Source organism: Fulmarus glacialis, unplaced genomic scaffold (assembly GCF_000690835.1).
Source record: "Fulmarus glacialis isolate BGI_N327 unplaced genomic scaffold, ASM69083v1 scaffold2278, whole genome shotgun sequence".
Taxonomy (NCBI): Eukaryota; Metazoa; Chordata; class Aves; order Procellariiformes; family Procellariidae; genus Fulmarus; species Fulmarus glacialis.
In genome coordinates this window covers 36,949-60,884 of record NW_009227401.1, presented here as the reverse complement: position 1 = coordinate 60,884, position 23,936 = coordinate 36,949, and the positions used below count along the sequence as shown (strand labels likewise).

The 23,936-nt window shown below is 37.4% G+C and overlaps 1 protein-coding gene across 1 annotated transcript in view; it reads left to right on the top strand.

Moving 5' to 3' along the window:
• Positions 1 to 23,936, top strand: part of LOC104080646 (TBC1 domain family member 5-like) — a gene marked incomplete at its 3' end in the record, with an annotated part of 69,218 nt that overhangs the window by 20,935 nt on the left and 24,347 nt on the right. Inside the window, exons 2-3 of the mRNA XM_009583120.1 lie at positions 8,544 to 8,610; positions 23,036 to 23,144. Of these exons, the coding sequence (XP_009581415.1) occupies positions 8,544 to 8,610; positions 23,036 to 23,144 (176 nt within the window). The remainder of the gene's footprint in view (positions 1 to 8,543; positions 8,611 to 23,035; positions 23,145 to 23,936) is intronic.

Below are 23,936 nucleotides of genomic sequence, written 5' to 3'. Positions count from 1 at the left end.
GTAAAATTCCTTATTCTGTGTATTTTATTGTTTTTAGTTTAGAGTACAGTGTGTAGCTCGGCCTATTTTGGTAAACGCAGAGGCTTCATCAGGAAAAGAAATATTATAAATAAGTCCTTTGAATATACTTGCTGTCGAATTTATTGTAAATTGAGCTGCAAGGGGCTACATTTCTTAAACACTGAAGCTACATTCTAATTTCAAAATCAGTCATGTAGACTTTTGTATATCTTTTCCCATCTACACTTTTTCACACATACATTTTACATGTGGAAAAGTGGTATGTTAATTTACAGGCTAACCTAATGACAGGGTTGGTGTTTAGATTTGTGAACACTCAGAAGCAGTTTCACTTAAAATGGAAACCCTCTTACTTTTATGTGTCTTGATTTAAACTGAAGTGCACAGACAAAATTATTTCAAACAGATATTTTGCCTGGAGAATACGCAGAGTTTACTCATATATGCGTATACACACATATGCAATTATGATTTTATATGCAAAGATCATAGAAGATGCCACTTGATTGTCGTAAATCAGCAACCCAAAAGACACCGGAATTGACTGGGTTTGAGCAATGTGCAATACAAGGTATTCTTATTCTCTCCAGAAGTTTTTGTTCGTAACGGCAAACCAATGTGTCTGCCTATCATATTGTTCAGCAGCTTTCTGCAGGGCTAAAACAGGCTTTGATTTTGCACCTTGGTGTCAGCATTCCTTACCTATTTTCAAATGTGGCCAGATTTCACTATCGCAAGATTAGCATATGTGCGGGCACTGTATTGTGTTTTACGATTATGTTCCTTTCCTAACTCAAATAAGCTTAAAGGGGAAAAAACACTGTTAATGCTTAATATATTTTTCTCATCTTAATAGTGAAGGATAAATAAATGAAATATTTTACCCTATGTAAGACTTTTGTACTTGTAATGGCAAAGTCTCACAGTTAATTATCTGCATATATTGCTAATTATCATAGTGTATCATTTTTTCTTTCATTCATGGCAAAGTATAATATTTTAGGGCACAGTTGTTGAAATTAAAATGCTACCAAAAAATCTGTACCAAGCAACGCATGCATTCAAAGTATGCATCTAATGCTAAATGAACTCGAAGCAAGGGATAGAGAGTCAGGTTTGTACTTAAAAGATTGCTCACCAAAAAGTTGCATCATATTTATTTCAGAAAACTTAACTTGCTCAGAGTGAAATGTTCTTCAACTTTCCAGCCTAATAATTATTTTATAAATATCAGAAGTGCTGTGCACTTAATTCTTCAGCTGAAGGCATTATTTTCAGTTTCTGTACACTGCTTCGAGCTTGCTCCATTTAATCATTTTAAAAGCTTATTTGGTGTAAATTGAATTTAACACTGTAGTTGCAAGGGTGTTATGTAAAAAGTCCGAACGATTGTCGGTAGCGTAGGGGCTGTTGGTACCAAGGATGGAGCTTCAGAAGGGGAGCAGCGACTGCATCATCTTAAACTCTGTAGCACCCTCTCTTGACACAATACAGCAATGCCGTGAGCTTCCCTCCCTCGCTCCTCGGGAATCTATCAAAATACATAACAGAGAAATCCATAGCTCCGCTACGTTTTACTTTTTAAAGATCTAGTTTATGTAGTAAAATCTCAATTTGCCGTATGTTTTGGGATTAGTTCTTCTTTTATTTTTATTTTTTCTCCTCCTACTGCCATTTTGGTCTATCAGCGGACCCAAATCAGAAAGCTTCCGTCATCTTAGTCTTTTTGTATTTTTTTTTTCTTTGCTGCACACATCCTGAAGACTTTCCAAACTGCATATTTGGTGCTGTAGAAATGCAAATTGTCTGCTCTTTTGTAAACCTTTCAATTGTCAGACTGCTCTCTTTCAAAATTATAGAGGAGCCTGGAATCGCCCATGCTAAAATTAAGAATTTATAACTGTATGGAACAGATGTTTTCATAAACATTTGCTATAATTAATTTCAACTAGGGGATTGAAGGAACAAAGCAGTTTTTCCCTCTTCAAAACTTTATTGCCTTTTCCCCATACAGTGAACTCTGAAATCTTTGCTTTAATATTGTTAATGAAACAAATTTACTCTTCTGTTTGGTTTTCATTGTGAAAAAGGAAAGCTTAATTTGAACAAGATACCAGCCTTTGGAACAATGGACAGATATGCTGAATTTCAAACATCGCGTGTAAAGGATTAAAATACAGATCATAAGTCTTTAGATGCTCATTTCTGAGACCACAACTCTGTGGTGTCAGTTGTCAGAGATTCCTACACACTAGAATAAATTTTATCCAGATCAGTTTGATGAATATCTATCTGTGGAGTAAACAGTATGAAGGAGTTTTATGTTTGAAGAGTTGTGAACCTTGGTGTTACAAAAAGCAAAGGAGTCTCGTGGCATTATATATAGTTTTAATGCATAGTAAAATGCTTATTGTATGTTGATTACCCCTTTATACTCACAATAAAGGTCTGCAATCTGTTAAGCATTTTTTTTTGTTTGCATTATATGAGGAACACATTTTGACTAAAATCATTCTTCCATATTTGTATTGTCACTATTTTTGGGGGGATATTGTTTGGAATGTATATAGTTTAGGACCAGAATTTTGGGGTTATTGTGAAGAAGAAAAAATATCCATGCATTATTGTTCTCTTTTTACTAGTGCCTGTATATCATATAAATATCATTTGAGAAAAAAAATGTTTAAAGTTTTAAAATAAGCACAGCTTAATTGTTTTACACCTGAAAGAACCAGTGCAGCTGCAAGGATTTTTTGAGCAAACTAGAATTCCTGACTGATCTGTCATCTATAAAGTGTGCAAAGAAAAATAGGTAGCTGTCATTAAAATTACATTTCAGCTTTCAATAACCATTTAATGAGTAGCGTAATTATATAAGTATGGTACCTCAAGTACTTCACTCAATAATTAAAAATAATCTCATCTTTAAAGTGAAAGCGCTATAATTATTATTTGACTTAACCAGGACCACTGTTATGATCTCCAGTGGCACCTCAGATTGTTCAAAGTGGTTTTGAAAGTATAAATTAAAATTGGATAAATCATTAAATTATTAAGCTTTAAATATGCTGAAAATTAATATAGCATGGAATTTGGAAGTCATGTTATAAGAATTGACAACCTTAGACTGCAAGCATATATTTGTGTTACAGTTTTCCTTGTCTCTAATCATAAAACACTGCATTAATGATCGAGTGTTTCATATCAGCCTGAACTTAAATTTTCACAACAGTTAAATAAATCTTATTTTTTAACAACATTTTAACCTTTTATTAGAATAAAAAGAAAATATTAAGCAGAGTGCAAACTCGTCAGCAGAGAGATCTGTCTCCATTTTGACACTTGTAAGCAGGGGAATGCACGGTTTGATTTCCTAAGTGGGATCACTTTTATCATGAATTCCTAAACTGCCAGCCATAAAACCCTTTCATAGGTGACACAAGATTGGTAAATTGGTTAGCATTATATAAATATACATGTGTGCCCACACATAGACATGCTTATGTGTGTATACATGCACACAGAAGTATGTATATATGTAAAGACATTTCTTGAATATCAAAACATATTTTCTAAAGAAAAAAGCTAGAGTTCAGTTATTTTTAAAAGTATAGGAGTATATCCATAGAGTAAGGGGATGTCACTCAAGCTTCCTGTCTTTGTAGACTTGCAGCTGGTTATGATAGTATCCCAGCCCTTCTCCGTAAGAAGTCCTGTGTTGAATTTTTGCATCTTACAGAAAATAGCTGTTTTCAGAGAGGTAATGAAGGAGAGGAGTGAGAAAAGTCTGATCCCTGCATCGTTCTTCACCTGCTTTTTTACTCTTGTTGAGCACATGCTTGAGCTCAGAGTGCTCATTGTGCCTGGTGCGTACCCAGAGCATCTTCCAGCTCTTGAACTGGAGCCCTGAAATGCTATCCAGTTTCTTTTATTGCCTGAAGTGGAAACTGTGCACTGCACCTTGAAAAAGCTCTTCTTTGAGAAGATATTATACTATCAGTATAATAGGCTGTTAAAAAATAAAAATACAAAAATAGTGTGCGTATTTAAATTGGGCTTCTCCTTATTATAATTTCTACACGTGGTTTTCAGATAATCTTCAGAAAGTGTATTTGGCATCCTCCTTATTCTGGGTTCATCTATTTTATGCTATGTCTATAATCTCAAACATCTTCTTACAAGAAAACAGTTACTGCAAGTGACAAGCCTGTGTGTTCTGGGTGAATCTAGTACCCTAGTAAATGTACTATTTACAAATCCTTCTCCATGCATCTCTGAAATCTAAAGAAGCCAGCATTTGAAATGTTCTTTTTTGACTGGTTAGTAAAAGCATCAATTTCAAGTTATGCGAATTCTCTTGAAACAGCCTCCAGCTGTGTCCTGTAGTACCAGGTCCCAGCTACCCAAGTCCCAGCTCCCTTTAGCCCTTGGTCTCCATGTACAAGAACAGCCTTTACTAAAAGAGGGCAATAGAACTGAATTCTTTCAGGAGAAGTTCATTCCCAGGAGAGGGAGTTTCTCCAGTTAAAGCAGCAGCAAGAAAGATATCCAAATGATTTTCAGTCCCTTTGGAAGGATCCTGCCTTATTTTGTTATTGTATTAAAACCAGTGACTGCTCTAGTGCTGAAAGCTGGGTACCTTAGCCATACTTACTTTGATACTGGTGCTTGTTATGGTACTGGTTGTTTCCCTTCTCTTTCCTCTGAAGTGCGATAAGATTTATTTTACCCTTTTTTTCCCCTAGCTTTTGCATTTGAAGTTTAGAAACCTTTTCAGGAGGTGTGGGGCAGGTTTGGTAGAGCATCCTCTGTTTCTTCAACAGAGCCTGTCTTCCCATTTTTGAGTCTCAGAAAGGATCTAAAGATTAGGATAATACTGAATCAATTAGGATTTTTAAAGGAGATACAAGAAGAAGGTACAAGTAATCTATCTGTTCTAGTGGGAGTTCACCATACCCTTCAAAAGGAGGAATAACTGGAACTTCCCTGAGGAGAGGTGATCATGGATTCCCACAGCTTATTGTCATAAGTTAGTGAAGCACCTGTCCCGTTTGTTCTCAAGTATTGCAGACTGTGAAGACTTACCAGGATTTGCTAGAAGGCCTTTTGGATAAAAGTAGGTAAAATTTAGGGAATCTTCTTTTAAGTCAATGAATACTTTGCACTTTGCTTTATCATTTTTATCACTTTCAGTGAAAGACATCTAAATCATCTTTCAAGATGTCATAACAGACATATCTGTCTTAAAGGGGATGGAGAAAGAAAACAACCACAGAAATGCCTGCTCCACTAAATCCTGTTTTTGAGAGCTGAATGTACCTAATCCTATCCAGTTTTGGTAGCTGCTGCTAATGATACAATGCAGCAGCAAAAGCAGTTCTCAAAAATACCTGCCAACAATAGCTTGTATGAATATGAGACTTATTAACAATGGGTGTACAATGAAGAATGCTAAAGTATTGTGGCGGTCATTTAAATAAAGGAAATTATTGTCTTCCGAGAGAGTGCTTCAGAATAAAGCAAGCTACCCTTAGAGTCGTTTGTGAAGGACGGCTCAGTGGATGTAGCAATGTTCATTGTGGGATCCTGATGAAAGAACAACTATTGTCACCCAGATTCTGCTTTTCTTTGCAGAGTCCTGTTGACTCTTCAAGCAGGACAAATGGTTTAGCTGAAAGATATAAAGGCCTTGCATTTTTTGAGATATTCTTAAACCTCATTCTTCAGAAAGGAAGGTTGTGTTACCATTCTTGAAAAGAGTCCCAAAATATATTTTTCAGCATATGAACTTATTGTGAATGAGTTTTCTTTTTCAGTCTGACTGGTGTGATAGGTGAATGCTTAGGAGTTGTCTAAGTATAAATAAAGTGCAGTAGTGCATTCAGGACCCATTTTGATGTGCTGTGTCCCTATAAACAATTGCCCAGTATCACTACACCTAGCCATATGGCTTTAAAAGAGACTGAACATAGTTCAGTCATTTTTCTGAATGCTCAGGATCAGATGTGGAGATGGGTAATATATGAAAAAGCATATTACTTAAAATGGTCCCAATATGGGAGACTATTTTCCAAGATACAAGAAAAAAAGGGACAGATGGTTATTAATAACGGGAGGGTCGGCTCCTGGATGAAATATCTGGTGTTGTTAATTCAGTTAAATTTAGTAAACAAAAAGCAGATTGATTAAGTAGGATTTCCATTTTCAAAATAAATTGAGAGAGCTAATTAGTGAAATCAACTGGACTGAGTGATTTTAGACTAAAATGTAGTAGAGGTTTGGGATTTATTTTAGACAAAGGTGCAAAAGTTAATAAAAAAAATGCATTCCGAATTAGATGAGAAAAAATGCTTGGAAGGAAAGTTCTATGCCAAAGTGAATTATTAAGTATTTTTTAAGGAATGTCTGGAGTAAGCAAAGATCCTGAAAGAAACAGAAAAACAGCTTGATTTGCACAGAAGGCTACCTCCCGATATCAGAAACTGTGGGGTTATAGTGACAGTTAGCAAAAGTTAAGTTGAATTAGATCATAAGAAGGGAATTTAAATTAACAAGAAAATATTACTTGACTATGTAAAGAAGCTTTCTGGGGAAGAAAACTGGAACCATTGTGCAGTGCAAATGGACAAACGATATTAGATGTAATCCAGGTATGGTCCAAACCGGAAAAGTTTTAATTTTCAGTAAAAACAAAATTTCAGGCAAAGGCCTGAAAATGAATAAATAAAATAAAAGGGAGTGTTGGGTAGATATTATAGATTAGCACATCCAATAAAGATTAAAGCATCTGACTTGCAGAGTAAATGTCTTTCAAGAATACTGACAGATACTGCTGCATGGAACAATTTTTTAGTCTTTTAGTTTATGGCTGATAGCATATATTTGAAGGAGGGGAAATGTAGTACCTGTACTTAGATTAAGAGAAAAAAAAAAAGTGATAGCAAAGCAGCTATATAGGTTGACTATTATCCGTGCAAGGCTTTAGAAAAGTTTTTAAGGAAGAAGTAAGAGAGAAAAGTGAATGGCATAACTTTTAGTGCGGGTTTTTTGTTAAATGGGAGATTGTGCCCAGCTAACCTGCTAGCCTTTCAAAATATACATTAAGGAAATATGTTAAGTCTATCTGGATCTCAGTAAACCATCTGATGTAGTGCCACAGGAGATGTTATGAAATAGAAAGAATGGGGATTAGTAAAGTATAGTAATTATAAGATTAATAAAGAAATGCAGATTTTAGTGAAAGAATTATTTGTAGTGGAGTTTGTGGTGGAACTCATCTTATCCAATATTTTCATTTGTTGTCTTGCCACAAAGTGAGAGACTGCACTGATGGACTTTTATGAAGAAAAAATACTAGAAAGTAGTATCCAGTGCAAGCACAAATAAAGTATTCAGGTAGGACTGGTCCCTTCTGAGGAAAAGAGGACTAGAAACGGCATGAGATAGTGTAAATACGGTATTGTACTAGCGAGAATTTTTCCCGTAAACTGCAAACAACTTTTTGTAAATAAAAACGGAGAGTAAACATGTAGGACTGTTGGTTAAGGATGGCTGTGAAACTGCAAGATGGTATGGCATCGACTGTATCGAGCAAGATTTTTTTGATGGAGAAGAAAACCACTGTCCAAAGAATCAACTGATTAAACTTCTAGTATGCTGTCTACAGCTCTTGTCCCTTCTTTTCTATGTAAGAAGGACTGATTTAAACAAAATAGGGAATAAGGAGCCTCATTTAGGAAAAAGATTGAAAGAACTTGATTTAAGTAAGCAGAACAGAGTACACAAAGGTGCCCAATGCTATCTGTAAATGAATTAAGGAAATACACAGGGACATAGAAGAATTAGCAAGCTAAATGACAGGTTGGGCAAGAATAAATAGTATAAAACAGGACATGAATAAATTGCATTTGAAAAACAGATGATTCTTTCTGGCTTTTAATAGTCCTTCAATAGAAGTAGTTATTATAGAGAGGATGGTTTCCTTGTAATCCTTTGTTTCTATGAACATCACTGTTCTATGTATAAACAGCCCACAGCATGTAAAAGAAGATGTTTTGCAGATGTGTTACTTACGTAGTTTCAGAGAAGCTTTGAACTTGTGCTATGACAAAAAATATCTGGTATCATACAGTCAACTCAAAATTCTTCACAAAGTAGATGAACTTCAACATTCTTTGACTTAATGTTAGTAAAATCGAACTTATCTATTTATATGGTATACCTCTGTAACCTTATACTAGTAAAATTGTGTTTAATAAATTGAGAAGGGCCTCAATCAAAACTTTAAGTGAAATTAAATCTCAGATTGTCAGAACATTCAGACTCCAAATAGAACATGGAGGCCAGTTGTGTCTCTTGCAAACTGTAAGAATTTGAAGATGTAAAGTTGAGACTTGTCTGTGTAAGTTTTGTCGCAAACTAAAGTTACCATGTATGGTAAAATCAATTGCAATTCTCATCGATACTGTGTTATTTATTATCAGGGTTTGACTTATAACAAATGTGTTTTCTTTTTGTATTAGGAGGATCAAATGAAAATGGAAGCACACACCACACCTCAGATTCTGATGGAACATTTATTTCTTACAGGTTGGTAATTTTGTATATTTATTTTATAATTTTAAAAAGTTTGAATATAATAAGCAGCATAATCTAAAGCAGAAGAACTGTTTCATATATTTTAAGAGTATTGTACAATATAAATTGCGACAGTCAGTAGACTAAAGGACATGAAGGATTTAATTAAGGAATGATCTGAAAAGTTGTCTTCTGGATTATCATTTTTTTGAGAAAGCTGTTCAAAATGCTTAACTAACGAAAGTACAGATGTTTGTAAGCCAAAATATTTTTAAGGTTGTTTTTTGGGTTTTTTTTCTCCAAAGTATGCAATAAAGTAGAAATTCTCCTGTAAACTCATAGCAACTAAGCTAAATGTTGTTGAAATATTTAACTCACAAGGATCACCTTTCTGATCTTCTCCAAAATAACTGGATCTATGGACCACACGGAACTCTTTATTTGCTCATTATTTCGGGTCAAAAAAACAAAGCCAGGATTTGTTAAATTCGAGGTTTTCTACCAGGAAAATAATATTTCATTTCTGTTGGTAGTAAACACCAGTTAAAGAAACATGACGCTGAGCAACTTTTTGCAGCACTGTCACTGAGCTTGAGTCTTGCTTAGATACATACCAGGGGGTGTTTTGTACTTGAAAGCACAGAAAGGTAATCAGCAGATGCGTAGTTTCATCTTTCAGCCAGCAAAATACTGCCTCTGCTACAAATGCTAAATCTTTGTCCTTTTGACTGGTAAATTAATAGTAAGATTTGTGCTAACCAGAATGACTGCATCTGATTTTGATGCTTAAGTATGGTAAAATAAAACAAGCTTACCACACGATTGTTTTGGATTCATCAGCTATGATGGATGACGTCTTTTTCATTTTTCGTTTGTAGTCTACTGGAGTCTGTACTTCAAAGAGGTGTAGGCAGGCAGGCAGGAGGAACCTGCCTGTTTGCCTTGTCCTGGTTGCAGCCGGCTGGGTGGGGAATATCGCACTGTCTTGCGGGCAGCGAGCTGTGCTGGGCATGAGGAGCCTTCAGGTGGGGGGTGGCAGGGAGGGACACCACGCCTGGAGAACCTGTTGCAGGCTGGAGACTGAGAGATTGCTGAGGAGAGCAGGGAGCAAACAGCCTGGTCTTGAGGATGTTGAAAAGAAAGACTTTTTGTAAGGACCTAGAGGGAACAGCAAGGAGTTTGTTGTGATTCAAACACCCAGAGGTGTTTGAAGCACTCAGCTTCTGGACTAAGAGCAAGGTCGGAAAAAAGGGTGGGCCTGCAGGGACACAGTGGGACAGGGGTGGTTTGATTTACAAATCCTTCCAATTTTCTGTATTCTAGTAAGTCTGCTCTAATGAAGCCTACTTTATGATGACATAAAACCCTTTGAGGGTAGTCAGCGTGTTCACTTTGAGAAAAATATGTTAGCAGATCCTTTTCAGGGTTCTGCCTGACTCGATTTCTTGTCATATTTGTGTTCTTTAATGCATACAATATACTATCTGAGTTAAAAGAAGAGCTCAAGAATACCACCCAGAATAATCTTCATGTTTTTTAGGTGAGAAGCATGTGTAGATACAGAGACCGTGAAGCAATCTCTGAAAAATAGACAAGAGAGAATTTAGCCAGATCAGCAAAAGGAAGGAGTTGAGAGCTCGCTCTGCCATTAATTACAGGACACATATACCTGAAAGTCGTTAACTCAAGAGCCCCAGCTGTTGTACCTGCCAAGATAAAACTTGAAGAATCAGCCAGGTACAGCTAGGCTCTGGTTCCACGAGAGTGTAAGCTGGGGTCCAACCCTTTCTTCCTACCCCTTCTCCACTCACCCAGTGGCACTCATCTCTCAGTACGTCAGTCCAGGGTGCTAAACTAGCCCAGCTTAAACTGTACTGAATCCTCAGCCATCTTTAATGCTCCACAAATAAGAGGAGGTTAAAGCTGGCCTTTGTATCTCCATATTCCTTAGTCCAAAGTGCATATAATAAATACGATGTTGGCTACGGCTTCCACTGAATAATAATCGTATTCTGTCAGAGAGGATTACAGCCCAACTTACAAAACTGAAGTTAATTAGTATTTTTAAAGTGGTCCCATATACCAGTGCCAGAATATTATTGTTATAATTGGAGGCAAGATGATAAAGCAAGATAGTACCGTGTGTATATATATATGTCTGTGTATGTATACAAATATGTATATAAAAGAAACCTCTGACTTTTAATAGTTGGCAAGCTAGCACTGTTATTAAGTAGTATTACAATGTTTAAGGTGTGAAATGGATATTTTCTGCTCAGTGGCAAGTAACTTCCATCATATAATGAGACTGGCTGTAAATTTGCTAGTTGGGTTGAATATTGTATTGATAGTTATAGTTCTGTGCTGCATGTTAAGTAAAAATGAGCAGCTAATACCTTATGAAAGACAAAAAGTGAATCTTAAACTTCCTTGAAAGGTAACAATGGTAATTCATTAAGGACTCATTAGAGACTTGGACTTATTTTAGGATACTGTCAATGAATATTGTTTCAGTAAGTTAGTAATTTGATAAAACTGATGATAGTCTTGTTTACCCAATGTGTTTCAGTCTATTGTATTTTTAAAAGACTGGCTAGTGAATTTTTGCCCTGAAAGAGGCAAAGGCATCTTTGGATCATGGTAGATGTCATGCTTGCAGAAGGCTAATACATGCAAAATTCTACTGGAAATTTTTACTGAAACAAAAGCTGCTTTATGTTTTATCACTAGCAGTCTCTTTACAGTTTATTTAAGAGAAGAGGCAACTCCAAATGTTTAAAAATATTTGAATGTGAGTGTGTTTTGCTATTAAAGTGCTCTTAAGAGTGTATTGTTTTTACCACAATTAAAAAAACATGGCCGGGGGGGGGTGTTACTTGATTCCAACACTTTTTATTTTAAAGGACAATTTTACACTATCCAGTACAAGACTCCCAGTGTGTGTGTATGTATTAATAAAGGATGTCAGATCATTATCCTTTGATATATTGATAATGCTCCAGAACTATTTGTATGGTTTTATTTTTAATATGATGGTGTTACCTTAGAGTTCGTGGCTCTTGCTTGTGATGATCACGGCACAGATTTAATGCTGCTTATGTTCACATAGTGAGCATTTTCCTTTAGGTCATAAAGTTTGTAAGTAATGTAAGTGAAAAGCACATGTGACTGCCACATATTTCTAAATATTCTGTGAGTTTGTGAATGCGTCCTGTCAGGTCACAGAGAATTTTCTAGTTGATCTTCAGGCTCTGATGGAAGTACTCTTTGTGTACTTGAGAAGAAGCTTTACTAATAAGAAATTATGAAAATTATTTGGTGGAACCATGTCACCAAAATTTGAAGTTCAGTATTGGAAAAATTTGAACAAGGGTTTAGACATATAGTAACTCTCATCTTTAAAACATAAGAAACTTGAGGAAAATATTTGAGCTCCGCTCTACTTTATTATTTTACTGCTGTGGCTAAAGCCTTTTCTGGATGTGCAAATGGGCTGGACTTCACCAAAAGGAAAAGAAAAATCAGTGTGGGTCTCTAGTTTCAGTATCTGCAATGCAGTGCCACTGAAAGTAGAAATACTGTCTTTCTCCTGCCTTCCCAAGGGCAGCTGACCTTCTCCTCGCCAAAGAGGTGAACCCCTTGCCAGCACATATGACTACAGACTATTACATTAATCTGTTTAGCCTCAGTACCAGCTGCTTGCATGTTTTTAATTATCTTATTAGATGGTATAACAGTGACCTATGAAATAAAATGAAGGTGAGTATTTTTTAACTTTATTTTACAGGCTATTTTTCTAAATATATTTTAATGACCTAATTATGACTTTTAGGGAGAGCCATTGATGCAGACATTCAATTTGGCTGATAGAATCTAACATCTCAAGGACACTTATTTTCTTCCAAGGTGGATTCATACATTAATACTGCTTCTGATAAATATATAGCCTAAAAAAAATCACTTTTCATACCTGTGTTGTTAACTTAGTTTATGATTCAGACACCCATGACTACTATGCTGGATAATTTCTTAATACATCTCTGCACTTGTATGTAAGTTTAATTTCTACCCCATGTATCAAGATAAAGTTCTTTCCTGTGTGGCTTAAACTCCATGACAAATGATGATTGCTCAAAGTTGTGGGTTAGACAATGTATATTCCTCCTTCTGCTGATATTTCAAACAGGCAGAAGATCTAGTATAAGAAAGACTTTTGTATTCCATTCTCTTCCCCTGACTTCTTACAGATTCTGCTTACCAGATGTTCTCTTTCTTACTGCAAAAAGGCAATGTGGTCCTGCTGGCTGAGGCATGTTTCTTGTGTGCCAGCCAACAACCCCAGGACTGGTACTGAGCATACAGAAGAAAGACGGCAAGGGGTGCAAGCTGTTCCTCCCTGTTCCTACCCCCTTCCAAAAGTGGATAGTGAAACTAGCTTAATTCCTGTTTGACCTATGGCTTTTCTTGGCAGCTGAGCCAGAAATGGCTACATAGCCTCTGTCCTTATATGTTAAACGTAGTGCGAAGATGCGAGCAACTTACATACCTCCACCTTGTGGAAAACTCTTGTTTTAGTCTGTTAGGAAGCAGCCCGTTCCCGTCTACACAAGCCTATTTAATCTTGTTCATACACAGGTGGTGTTTCTTTGTTGTTTTACTTTTAAGCCACCCCTGTGCAATTATAACCTATTTTTCCTAACTTTGTCCACTGTGTGAGCACACATAATCAAGAGCTGTAAAGAACAAGCTTGTTTCTGCTGGGGTTTTCAGATATTTGGAGATACAAAAATTTGGGAATAGAAAGTGAAGCACTGAAGTGGCACTGCACCTCTGCTCTGTAAGGATAATTCTCAGTTCTTGCATCCTTCCTCTCTTTCCACAAGGAAGCAGTAAAGCTGGCATCCGTGTTTGTTTTGTCTTACCTAGAACCATTTGCTAGACGCCGTTCTGATTGATGCCATTTATGTGCAAAGATGCCTTTTCAGTACAAGTTAATTTTGTCTGAGAGCCTGTAAACTCCTTGAATTTTGTGATTCTTCTGAAAGTTACGTGCTTATAATCTTTCTCTGGATGTGGTAGTCTGTGCCAGGGCTCTCATTTTGTCCCTCTTTGTGAAGAAGTTAGCAATTCCATCTTGCAAATCTCATATTTCCAGCAAGAGAAGGTGACTCTTTGCACTGATCACAGGTTTCCTCCAACAGTTTTTTTCTCCAAATCACTGTCACACCTACTGCGAGCTTAGAAGAGTTCTGATTTTCTCTGAATTCTTTCAAAATTACTTTCCTTTCTTTTCCTGTTTAAGGACCCTAATATAATTTCCATCTCCGTCTTGTCAAACTTCTTTTATTGACTTCTTCCTTTCACAGCTGATCCCCTCTGCACTCCTTGCCTGGTGTCCTAAGGTATTTGTGAAGGATGTCATAAGACAAGGAAGAATAAGTTGTGATTGAGGAACTGAAACCCTATATGCAGTATACTTTTTCTAAGATCTAAACATTTCAACTGATATAAATTGTGGATTTTTTTGAATTTTTCCTGTGAAAATGATGTTACTTTCTAAAGAAGTGGAAGCAGTAATACAGGCTTGCTTTCTGTTTGTATGCAGTGTGATCCCTTAGAAAATAGGAGAAAGTAAATTTAACAAATTTACTTAAAGCCTGAGATACTCTGAACATAGAATCAGAAAGGAAGGACTGAGTACTTGCATATTTTATTGGCAGAATGCTTCTTAACAGATTGGTAGCAAAAAGGAAAGAAAAGAGTGAGTTCATGAAGAGAGGCCAATGAGCAGAGTGTACCCTCAGCAAGTTTGCAGGTAACACAAAACTGAGAGGTGGCTAATACACTACATGGTTGTGCTGCCATCTGGAGAGACCTTGACAGGCTGGAGAAATGAGCTGACAGGAACCTCATGAAGTTCAACGAGGACAACTGCAAAGTCCTGCACCTGGGGAGGAAGAACCCCAGGCACCAATATATACCGGGAGCTGGAAAGCAGTTTGGGAGAGAAGGACCTGGTGGCACTGGTGAACATCAAGTTGAACCTGAGCCAGCAGTGCAGCAAAGAAGGCTAATAGTATCCTGGGGTGTATTAGGAAGAGTGTTGCCAGCAAGTCCGGGTAGGTAATCCTTCCCCTCTACTCCACACCTGGAGAACTGTGTCCAGTTCTGGGCTCCCCAGTACAAGAGAGAGATGGAGTTACTGGAGGGAGTCCAGGGAAGGGCCACAAAGATGGTGAAGGGACTGGAGCATCTCTCCTATGAGGAAAGGCTGAGGGCTGGGACTGTTCAGCCTGTAGAAGAGAAGGCTCAGGGAGGATCTTATCAAAGTGTGTAAGTATCTGAATGGAGGGTATAAAGGAGGCGGAGCCAGGCTCTTTTCAGTGGTGCCCGATGACAAGAGCAGAAGCAGTGGGCACAAACTGAAACACAGGAGGCTCTGTCTGAACATCAGGAAACACTTTTTGACTGTAAGGGTGACTGAGCACTGGCACAGGTTGCCCGGAGAGGTTGTGGCATTGCTCTCCCTGGAGATAATTCAAAAGTCTGGACAACTAGCTGTAGGTAGCCCTGCTTGAGCAGGGGGGTTGGACCAGATGACCTGCAGAGGTCCCATCCAACCTCAACCATTCTATGATTCTGTAAACCCTATTATTCAAAATCCGAAAAATGGGATTAGTTTGTTCTGAATCAGAAGGAGGAAACACCTGTGGCAAAAGCAGAAGAAAGAAGGTCTGTATGAGTGAAAAACATGATTTTCTAAGCAAAGATTCAGTGCTAGGCTGAATAGGAATGAGCAGCATAGCATTCGAGGTCAGGAACGTCAGGTTAGAAAAATTTCAATAGTATTTTGTTCTTTTTTTTTTTAAATTAATATTTTCCTTCCTTGTAATCACCATTAGTCTTTTAGTAAACTTGACAAAAAAGAAAGGAACCCAACAGAATTGCTCTTGTGATTTTCGTTTTGGCCCCCAAACCTTTCACGATTCTTTGTTCTAACACCACATCTGGCAATAATGAAGTTGAAATATTTATTAGAAGTTCTGAAGGTCAGTCAGTCTAAGTAATGCAATGAACTTCATCATTGTCATGAATTTAAAACTCAGAACTCGTATCGCCTTTGCAGGAATGTGACCTAACACTGACAGGTGAATGGCACCATATTTTTCTTGGTGCTAAAGTACACCTTTTAAGATCTTAAACATACTGACATAAGCTTTTAGTCCATGAGATGCACAGTGACATAAAAGCAAGAACATCTGCCACAGAACTGGGAGTGAGTTGTTGGCTGAGTTTAGCAGCAAGAGAACCTGGAGAGAATCAGTTCTTTGCTCTGTACTAGCTCCGTGCCGTCAGTGGGATTTTGAATGGAAGAGTTGTGTACTACGCCTTTGTAGCAGAACTACTGAAGGTTAAACCAAATACCTTGATTTTCCTACACTCTCTACAAAATACATCTGGTGAGTGATTTCATTTTGGTTTTGAAAAAAAGAAAACACCATGACCTAGAACTGTATGTAAAATTGAAAGCAAGACAGCAGGTTTGAGGAATTACAGTTTTTAATCCAAAGAAGCTTGAAGACAAAAGCTGTCTCAAAAAAATGTACAATTGAAATAAATGTAAAGACCAAAGACTTGCTTTTAGTAAGACTATGTGGTTTTTAATGATGGTAATAAAACCTAGTCAGTTCAAGAGATTAAAGTTATATCATGAAATCACTTACTCATTTTCTTATGTCATTGCATGCAAAATGGACAGATTTACAAAGTTAAGACGGAACTAACAATATTAACTAGAATTTTGCGTTTGTCACCCTGCACGTCATAAAATCATCTGAGTTTCGAGATCAGGTGCATATTTTTAAATATTGTCACAACTACACCAGTTCTAGACCTGCTGTAGCTCGTCAGGTGTGAGTACAGAAACATTTTGGGGCATATTTCTGCAAAAAGTATTTCCGGTCTCCCTGTTACATCCGTTTTTTAGTTTGATGATTTCTAGAGCTGTAGCTTTTAACTTCTGTTACGTATTACAGGAAGCTCTAACTTTTCTCTTTCTTAAAGAGTGCATGTCTGTTCGTATAACAAGGCTGCATGCATGTGAACACGCAAAATTCACAGAGCTCTGGTTAGCTGTGGGTATGAATTAGCAGAAGGGAAAAATAGTGAATCTGATGGTGGAAATACCAGGTAGAGGGAAGCAGCAGATACAGTCTCTCCGCAGCCTGCATCAGGACTAAAAAGGTGGAGGGAACTAACTTTGAATGCTTAAAAGTTTATTGGGTGACTCTCCCTCACCGCGTGTTTGCATCTCTCCCTTGGCTATAGAGGAGGATTAGCCACCTTGCTTAAACTAGGTGCCCAGCATTTAGATGACAGGCTCTCGGTGGGACGAGAAGGCCTGCCTTGCCCAGGGAACTCTAGTCAGGACAACGAGAAAGGGAATGTTCTGCCTGTACGTGGAAAGGATTTCAAAGGTGTTGGGGGGATTCAATGTAGAAAGCCTTGACTCTGCAACTGGCAAATCAGTTACAATGCAGAAATAAAAATAATTGAACATAATATCTAAATTTTGTTTCACCATTCTGTAAAAGTGCACATAAAGTAATGAGTAGAGGAGAACGAGCTGATGAAATTTAGACTTTGAAATGACTGTAACGAGAATTCTTCTACAAAAGCTAAACAATTACAGGGTTGGAAGTAAGGTGTTCTCCCGTGGCCAAACCTGGCTCTTTGGCTGAGAACCAGCAAGGCGAAGTGGACGATTTGGAGTATGGAGAAAGGTATCTGGGGGTTCTGCCGCAGACCCAGTGCTGTTATGAGAGGTGCTGGCAAAGCGTCCCGCTGCCAGAGCAGCCTTATTGCAGTTCCCCGGACTGTACTACACACACACCGGTAGCTTAAAGAACATAGCTAGCTAATAACCTGAAGTTTTTAGTGGAATGTTTACATTAATAAAATGATTTTACCTTTCTTCACACAAACCTTTTTAACTGTATGTCAGCCAAAAGTGGATGAAACCTGAACTGTTTAGAAAAATCTGGCCTTTGAATGTTGAGCCTCCCAGCAGCGTAGCCATGCATATTCACACTTACATGGCTGTTAACTCTGCCTCGTATCCTGAGGCAGGAGTTTGAGAAACAGAGGAAAATACATATATTTTCCAAGCAGATTGATAAGCCTTCACATTAAGGCTGTCAAGTGGATTTTCAGGGTAGCAAATAAAACTCCATGTGTTTCAGAACTGGTTTTGTTTTAGAAACTTACTGCTTATTATTTGATACTACCTTTCAATTGTTTTTTCCCCCCTGTTTTTATAGAATTAACTCTGTTTTCATCACATTCCTGGCTGTTGCCTCACTTTTTTCTCAAATGTTCATTTTATGGTATAATAAATAATACAAACTATGCATGTTTCTTGGATTTATGCAGTATGTTTGAAAAGAACTGTTGCCTCTATTTAAATATAGATACTACATTCACTTATTGATGTTCCTATCAATAAAGACCTTACATTGCAAAACATATGACACAATGATTAGAGAATTTGTTTTCTTTCTGACGGCCTGTTCAGCAGCCTGTTGCTTCATTGGGTGCCTCTGGGGAGCTGATTTTGGGTCTCAACATTTTAAAAAGCACATTCTAAAGATTAACAAAAAATGGTATGAAAAAGTGACATTGGCTTTTCTGGGAGCATGCACACCATTTTGTTTCAGATGATTTTGCCAATACTAGCAGCAGTGCTCAAGAGTTTTCTTTGGATCTCTGTGAGACTATCCATTTTATCCTTCAATATTGGTCTAGAGGGTACAATAAGCTCGAGATTTAGATTGAAATCTCAAATATGTATGCAAATGTTCACACCTTTCAATAGTATTGCAGCATTCTTTCATGAACTGAGAAATACTCCTTGTTGTCTAAATGTTGTTGTAAATATTGAATTGGTCTTGTTTCATCATGGACACAAAAAAAGGGATTTCAAAACCTGGCATAAAATATTTTAAAAATGCATGAGATAAAATAACTATACCCACTGTCTAATGAGCTGATAGATACTGGTTTCTTTGTTACCCACAGTTTCAACTGAAAGTGAAATAATTATGGACAGTAATATTTACCTGGTAGATCTGAGCCCCTGCAGTCCCAGAACTGAATATTTGCTCTTTTTCAGTGGCAGAGATTCTAGTTTGATGTGGCTATTCACATTTTTACATTTCTGTGGGGTTTAGTGTCTTCCACGGAGTTTGATCTTGTCTGAACATCGTAGTACAAAAATGCCTCTTACACTAGCTTTAAACTTTGCAAGGACCTGTGTTAGTATACATCAGCAGCTTTATCCTGTAAATAGGTAAATGCAGAAGTTAATTAGTGGTGATTACTGTCTGTGCCGTACCACTCTTCCTCAATTGTATTTCTTCCTCTTCTGAATAGAGTTTTTATTTTGTGGTGAGCTTAGGTGGGCTACAGTTGCATTCTTCTGCATATCTATGCTCAATCCATTGGTTTTGCCAGTATGCTGCAGATCGAAATTTAGCAGCAGAGCCAGAGGCTGGTGGTCCACTACTGGCTATCAGTGGAAGAAAGTCTTTGTTACCTCTCCCCAATGCTGCCACAACTCAGTGTTGCCTCAGTAGAACTCGGGGAACTACTATTTCAATTCCAGAGTTATTTTCCAGGCGTCTTGTTACATTATTGGTGTCACTCATTCTTAAAGAGTTTATAATTGCTTGTTCCTCTATAGCTGTGCCAGAGTGGCATTCCAGTGTCTTTTACTAAGACCTCAGGAATTTAAATACCTTCTCAAAAATGGTATTTAAGTGCATGTAAAATTTTACTTAGACTTTCTGATGTAAAGTCCTGCTCGTTGTGCTCCCTTCCTTACAGTGTGTCGTCAGAGACATTTCTCTTCCAAGTCTTTGGACTTTTATCTCTGAAAATCTAATGTTCATAATTGTCTTAACAAGCATCAGATTGACAAAACACGTCCTGTTGGAAAGAAAGAGAAGAATAAATATGCTTATATATGGTTTGCTAGGCGATCAGTCTCATTCCTTGTAAGCAAGAAAGTGTGTGTATTAGAGCAGACCCAATATGAAATTCTTTTGCAGACAGATTCAAGCTCTTGTAGTTAAGACATAAGTGCATGTTTCAGAAGGTGGAAAGGAGCAGATGAGAACTAAGAACAAACCTTGCAGAATGAATCTGCAACCTTCATCCCTTCCACTGATTTGCTTGCTTTTTCATTCGTACATATTGAGCACTTTTCCCACTTCTAAGTAATGCAACTGTCCCTAACTCACGCCAGTAAATATTTTACGCTGGACGGTTACTGTGTAGATACAGCACGTGAAATTAAGTTTCTTAAAGAAACATTAATCCAATTACTTCTTCCTCGTGCAGGCCTTGTATTATGAAAACTTTACAATATGTACAATAGTATATTAGACAGGATATTTAAATAGCGACATGAAATGAAACATATGTACAAAATAACCAGAAAACATTAACATTGGCATTTCGCCTTATTTTAATTGTACAACCTAAAGGTGGTATTAACACATGATTATGCATTTAATTTTCTAGTTTGATTAAAAACCGTTGCATGTGCTTATTCATAGTTTAAGTGGTTCCAATGGGCTCTTGAAGTCTTTCACTTCAGTGAAGCAAATGGGATGTGGTAGACTTGAGTTCCAATCTTCGTTGCTCACTTCACTTTGACCGATGAGTTTTCTGCAAGCCCAGGTTAACAAGGCTCATAGATATTAGTTTACAGAGTAGGGCTATGTAATTTTTAAAATTATCCTTTTGGATTGATAGCTTGTTGATATTACACAGTGTTACCATTATTGAAACAGTCTCTAGAATTGTAAGGCTTAATTTATTAGCCTTCATTCAAAATATTTGAGAAATGAATTAGTGAATGCTGTTCAGAAAGGATTTTAGATATCATTCACCTCTACTGATACTAAAGCATATTCCATCTTCCAAGTCTTTTTTTTCAGTTGCTCATAACTTTTCTTTTTAGTGATCCCAGCAGCCAAGCGGGGATGCAGAGGAGATATGATCTTGCCAAATTTCTTTTGGCTGTTTTAAATGTAATTTTGTTCAAAACGTGTTTGGAATTGCATTACAAATAAAAAAAAAAAAAAAAAAGACAAAGCATAGTATCTGCACTAATACAATTTAAGAAGTGTTGAAATTACTTTCTTACTGCGTAGCAATCACTCCCAGCAGTTGGTGAAAAACATAACCTGAAGAATTTCTTTCCTCTCTGTTCTTTCTATTCACAGTTACACTGGTTGAAACCTTTTGCTAACTCAGCTGACATACCGGCATTTCCAAAGACGTTGTGGGAATGTCATCCACTTGCAGAACAATGTGAATACCTTCAGAGTCTGACCTGTTGTGTGCGCAGGGGAATGTGTCACTCTTGAAGCATCGCTACCTTAGGGAGGCAGCTTGGCAGTAGTTATAATGGCCAATGATGCTACAAAATTTACAATAGCGAATGAAGAATATTATACATGATAGAAACAGGAGGGTTATTTAGATAGGCGTAATATACTGTAGTTACTGAAGTATAAATGACTGTGAAGGAAAGGGCCAGATTTTTCTCAAGCTGTGTCTGCTATTTACCATACGTTGTATTTAAAGGAGACAGAATTGTGGTGAACAATCGTAGGCAGCTCACTGCAGAAGGTGAGGATGTATGGGAGATAGGGAGCCGGTGGAATGACCAGATAGTCTTTCTGACTTGGAGAATGGGGGATGTGGCAGGAAGCAAGGAAGGAAGGAAGCTGCCCCACACCGTTGGAGTTACTTGCTGCTATTTTGGTCACTTGGGAACATGGGCAGTTGGCAGAAGCTGAAGGAGCCCTAACCCCTGCAAGCTAACGCTACTTTAGTTGTCTTTGTCCTTATCTGGAGTACCTTCGCTTTTCAAAGTAGTTAATAATCAAGGCCCAGAAGTAAACACCTGTTTTTTTAGAGAACAATCCTAGCTGAAAGGCGGTGCGTTCACAAACACAACGCTTTGGGTCTCAGCGTGGATTGTAAGTTCACTCCTGGCTCAGAGGAACAGGACCCTAATTTCCTGGCTTGCCAAGTCCTTTCCCCAACTGTTCCCCGCAACTGTATCACATAATTCTGTTCTGAAACTGAACAAGTTTTATCTAAAACAAGATTTAAAAAAAGTCACCCTCACAACTCAGGTTAAAAGGCTGAAAACTATCTAACTCTAGCTTGCATATATTTAGGGCAGTTTGCAAACCCAGAGTTTGTTGGTATTCAGTATAACCCGCTCTGTGACCCTCCTTAGCAAAGGAAATCTGGTGAGATCTTACCCTGCAGTCACAAGAGTAGTTTCCCTCTTTCTGGTTTCATTTGGTCTCCCGGGGAGAAGTAATAGTCTCCCATGTGACAGTGGGAGAGGGAGATGTTCACCTTAAGGACATGCACTGAAAATAAATCTGAAACACATTTCCTTGCGCATAACCCAGTTCTTTACATTGAAATTACCCTTTGGATTTTAGAGCGGTTGCAGAAAGTCTTGGGCTACTAAGACCATCAAATGGCTTATCCTGTTCTTGAGATTCGTTTCAGTAGAAGGTGCAGGAAATATAGATTTAATTCTTTTATTCAAACTCAGTAGATGGTTTGGGACAATTAATTTCCAATTGTTTCCCAGTAGAGCAGATTTACTTGTATATTAATGAGGCACAGGTGTTAGGCCCCTGGTGCCTGCATGCCTGGGAGGCATATTTAGGTTGTTTATCTAGTCAGCCATAGGTACTGCAAGGTACTCAAGCTTGCCTTTAACAGTTTATACAGTGAGGCTTTTTAATTTTTTGATGTTTTTTTAAATTTGCTAGCACCTGTTAAAATTTTAAAACTGATCATGTAGAAAGAAGTAGGAGTGATTTCAATAGTAAATAGCACTAAATGTTAAAGAAAGTCATCTTCTATTATGCTTAACTGCCCAGCTTGACATTAAGGAGAAAAGAAGGTTCATTTAAGCAAATATGTCATGTGAGGAGCTAATACAGTCAACAGTATACTTTTCTATTGCATATTTTTGGAATAGGTACTTCTTTGTCTACAGCTGAAACATGAATGTGCTTACATTAATATTCATTTTTCTTGTTTATTCATTGAACTGCAGTACCAACATTTTAGAGGAAATGGAATAGCCTCCATAGACATTATGAATTTCAGTAGCTGGCATAATTATAGCGATCTACATATTCATTAAATCCAAAGAAGAAATGTGTCCAAAAAGACAGCCATGCGTTTAGAAATGGTACACAACTAAATATATACATTAAAAAAAGTTCCTTTCCTCTGCTTATCCAAAATTGTGTAGTGTCATATAGTCCTTAAATCAGCTAAGACTTTTTTTTTTTGTTTAAATGTTCATTCCTTTTGCTTTTGCACGCAGTAAAGAATGGGAAGAACTATTTGTAAACAACAATTACTTGGCAACTATACGGCTGAAGGGGATTAATGGGCAGCTGAGAAGCAGCAGGTTCCGTAGTGTTTGCTGGAAGGTAAGAAGAGAAAATATTTATTTACAGTTTGTGGTTGCAATATATCAACACATTACCTGATGCGCTGGAAGATTATTGATGCAAAGAATCATGAATTTTCCAAGAGACTTCATCCCAATGTTTTCCTACTCGTTTTTATAATTCATAGGACATTTGCTAATCATACTGAGTTGCCTTAAAGCTGAATTGCAGGTGATAGCAAAAGATTCCTAGGAAGGAATCTCTCTGTGCTGGGTGGTGTGTTTAGAGTTGAGTGCCACACAGCCGTCTCTCTTCTCGGTCTCTGGGCGGTGAAGTCGTGCACTGGAAACAGAAAGGAAGTTTGTCTCACAATTTATGTTTTGTGGAACTTGGGACTCCTTTAAAATCAGTCTGATGCTTCTGCTAGCAGCTTTTCCCGGTGAATTGAGAAAATGAGGACCAGTCCATCTTGTAATGACTGCATAGAGAGGGAAGCCAGGTCTTCCAATCTTAAAACAACAGGTCCTCAGAGGTCTCTTACTGTATTTTTTAAAAGTTGCAGGGGAAGGAAGAGAGAAAGAAAGCGAAGTAGTACTGAGATGCTGTATGAAGTCCAGAAGAATTTTGTTGCACTGGCATCAGGTCTTCTCTTCTGCACTAACTTTGATAGTAGGGAACATTCTCCCTAGTAGAGATGTTTTATGTTAACACTGATAATTTAAATTACCTCACTTGGAATTTTTCAAGCTTCCCTTTGGCACAAAGACCTATAAAAAGAAATTTAAAATACTCTTTGTATATGAATGAAAGAAATTTGAAAATGGAAGTTTG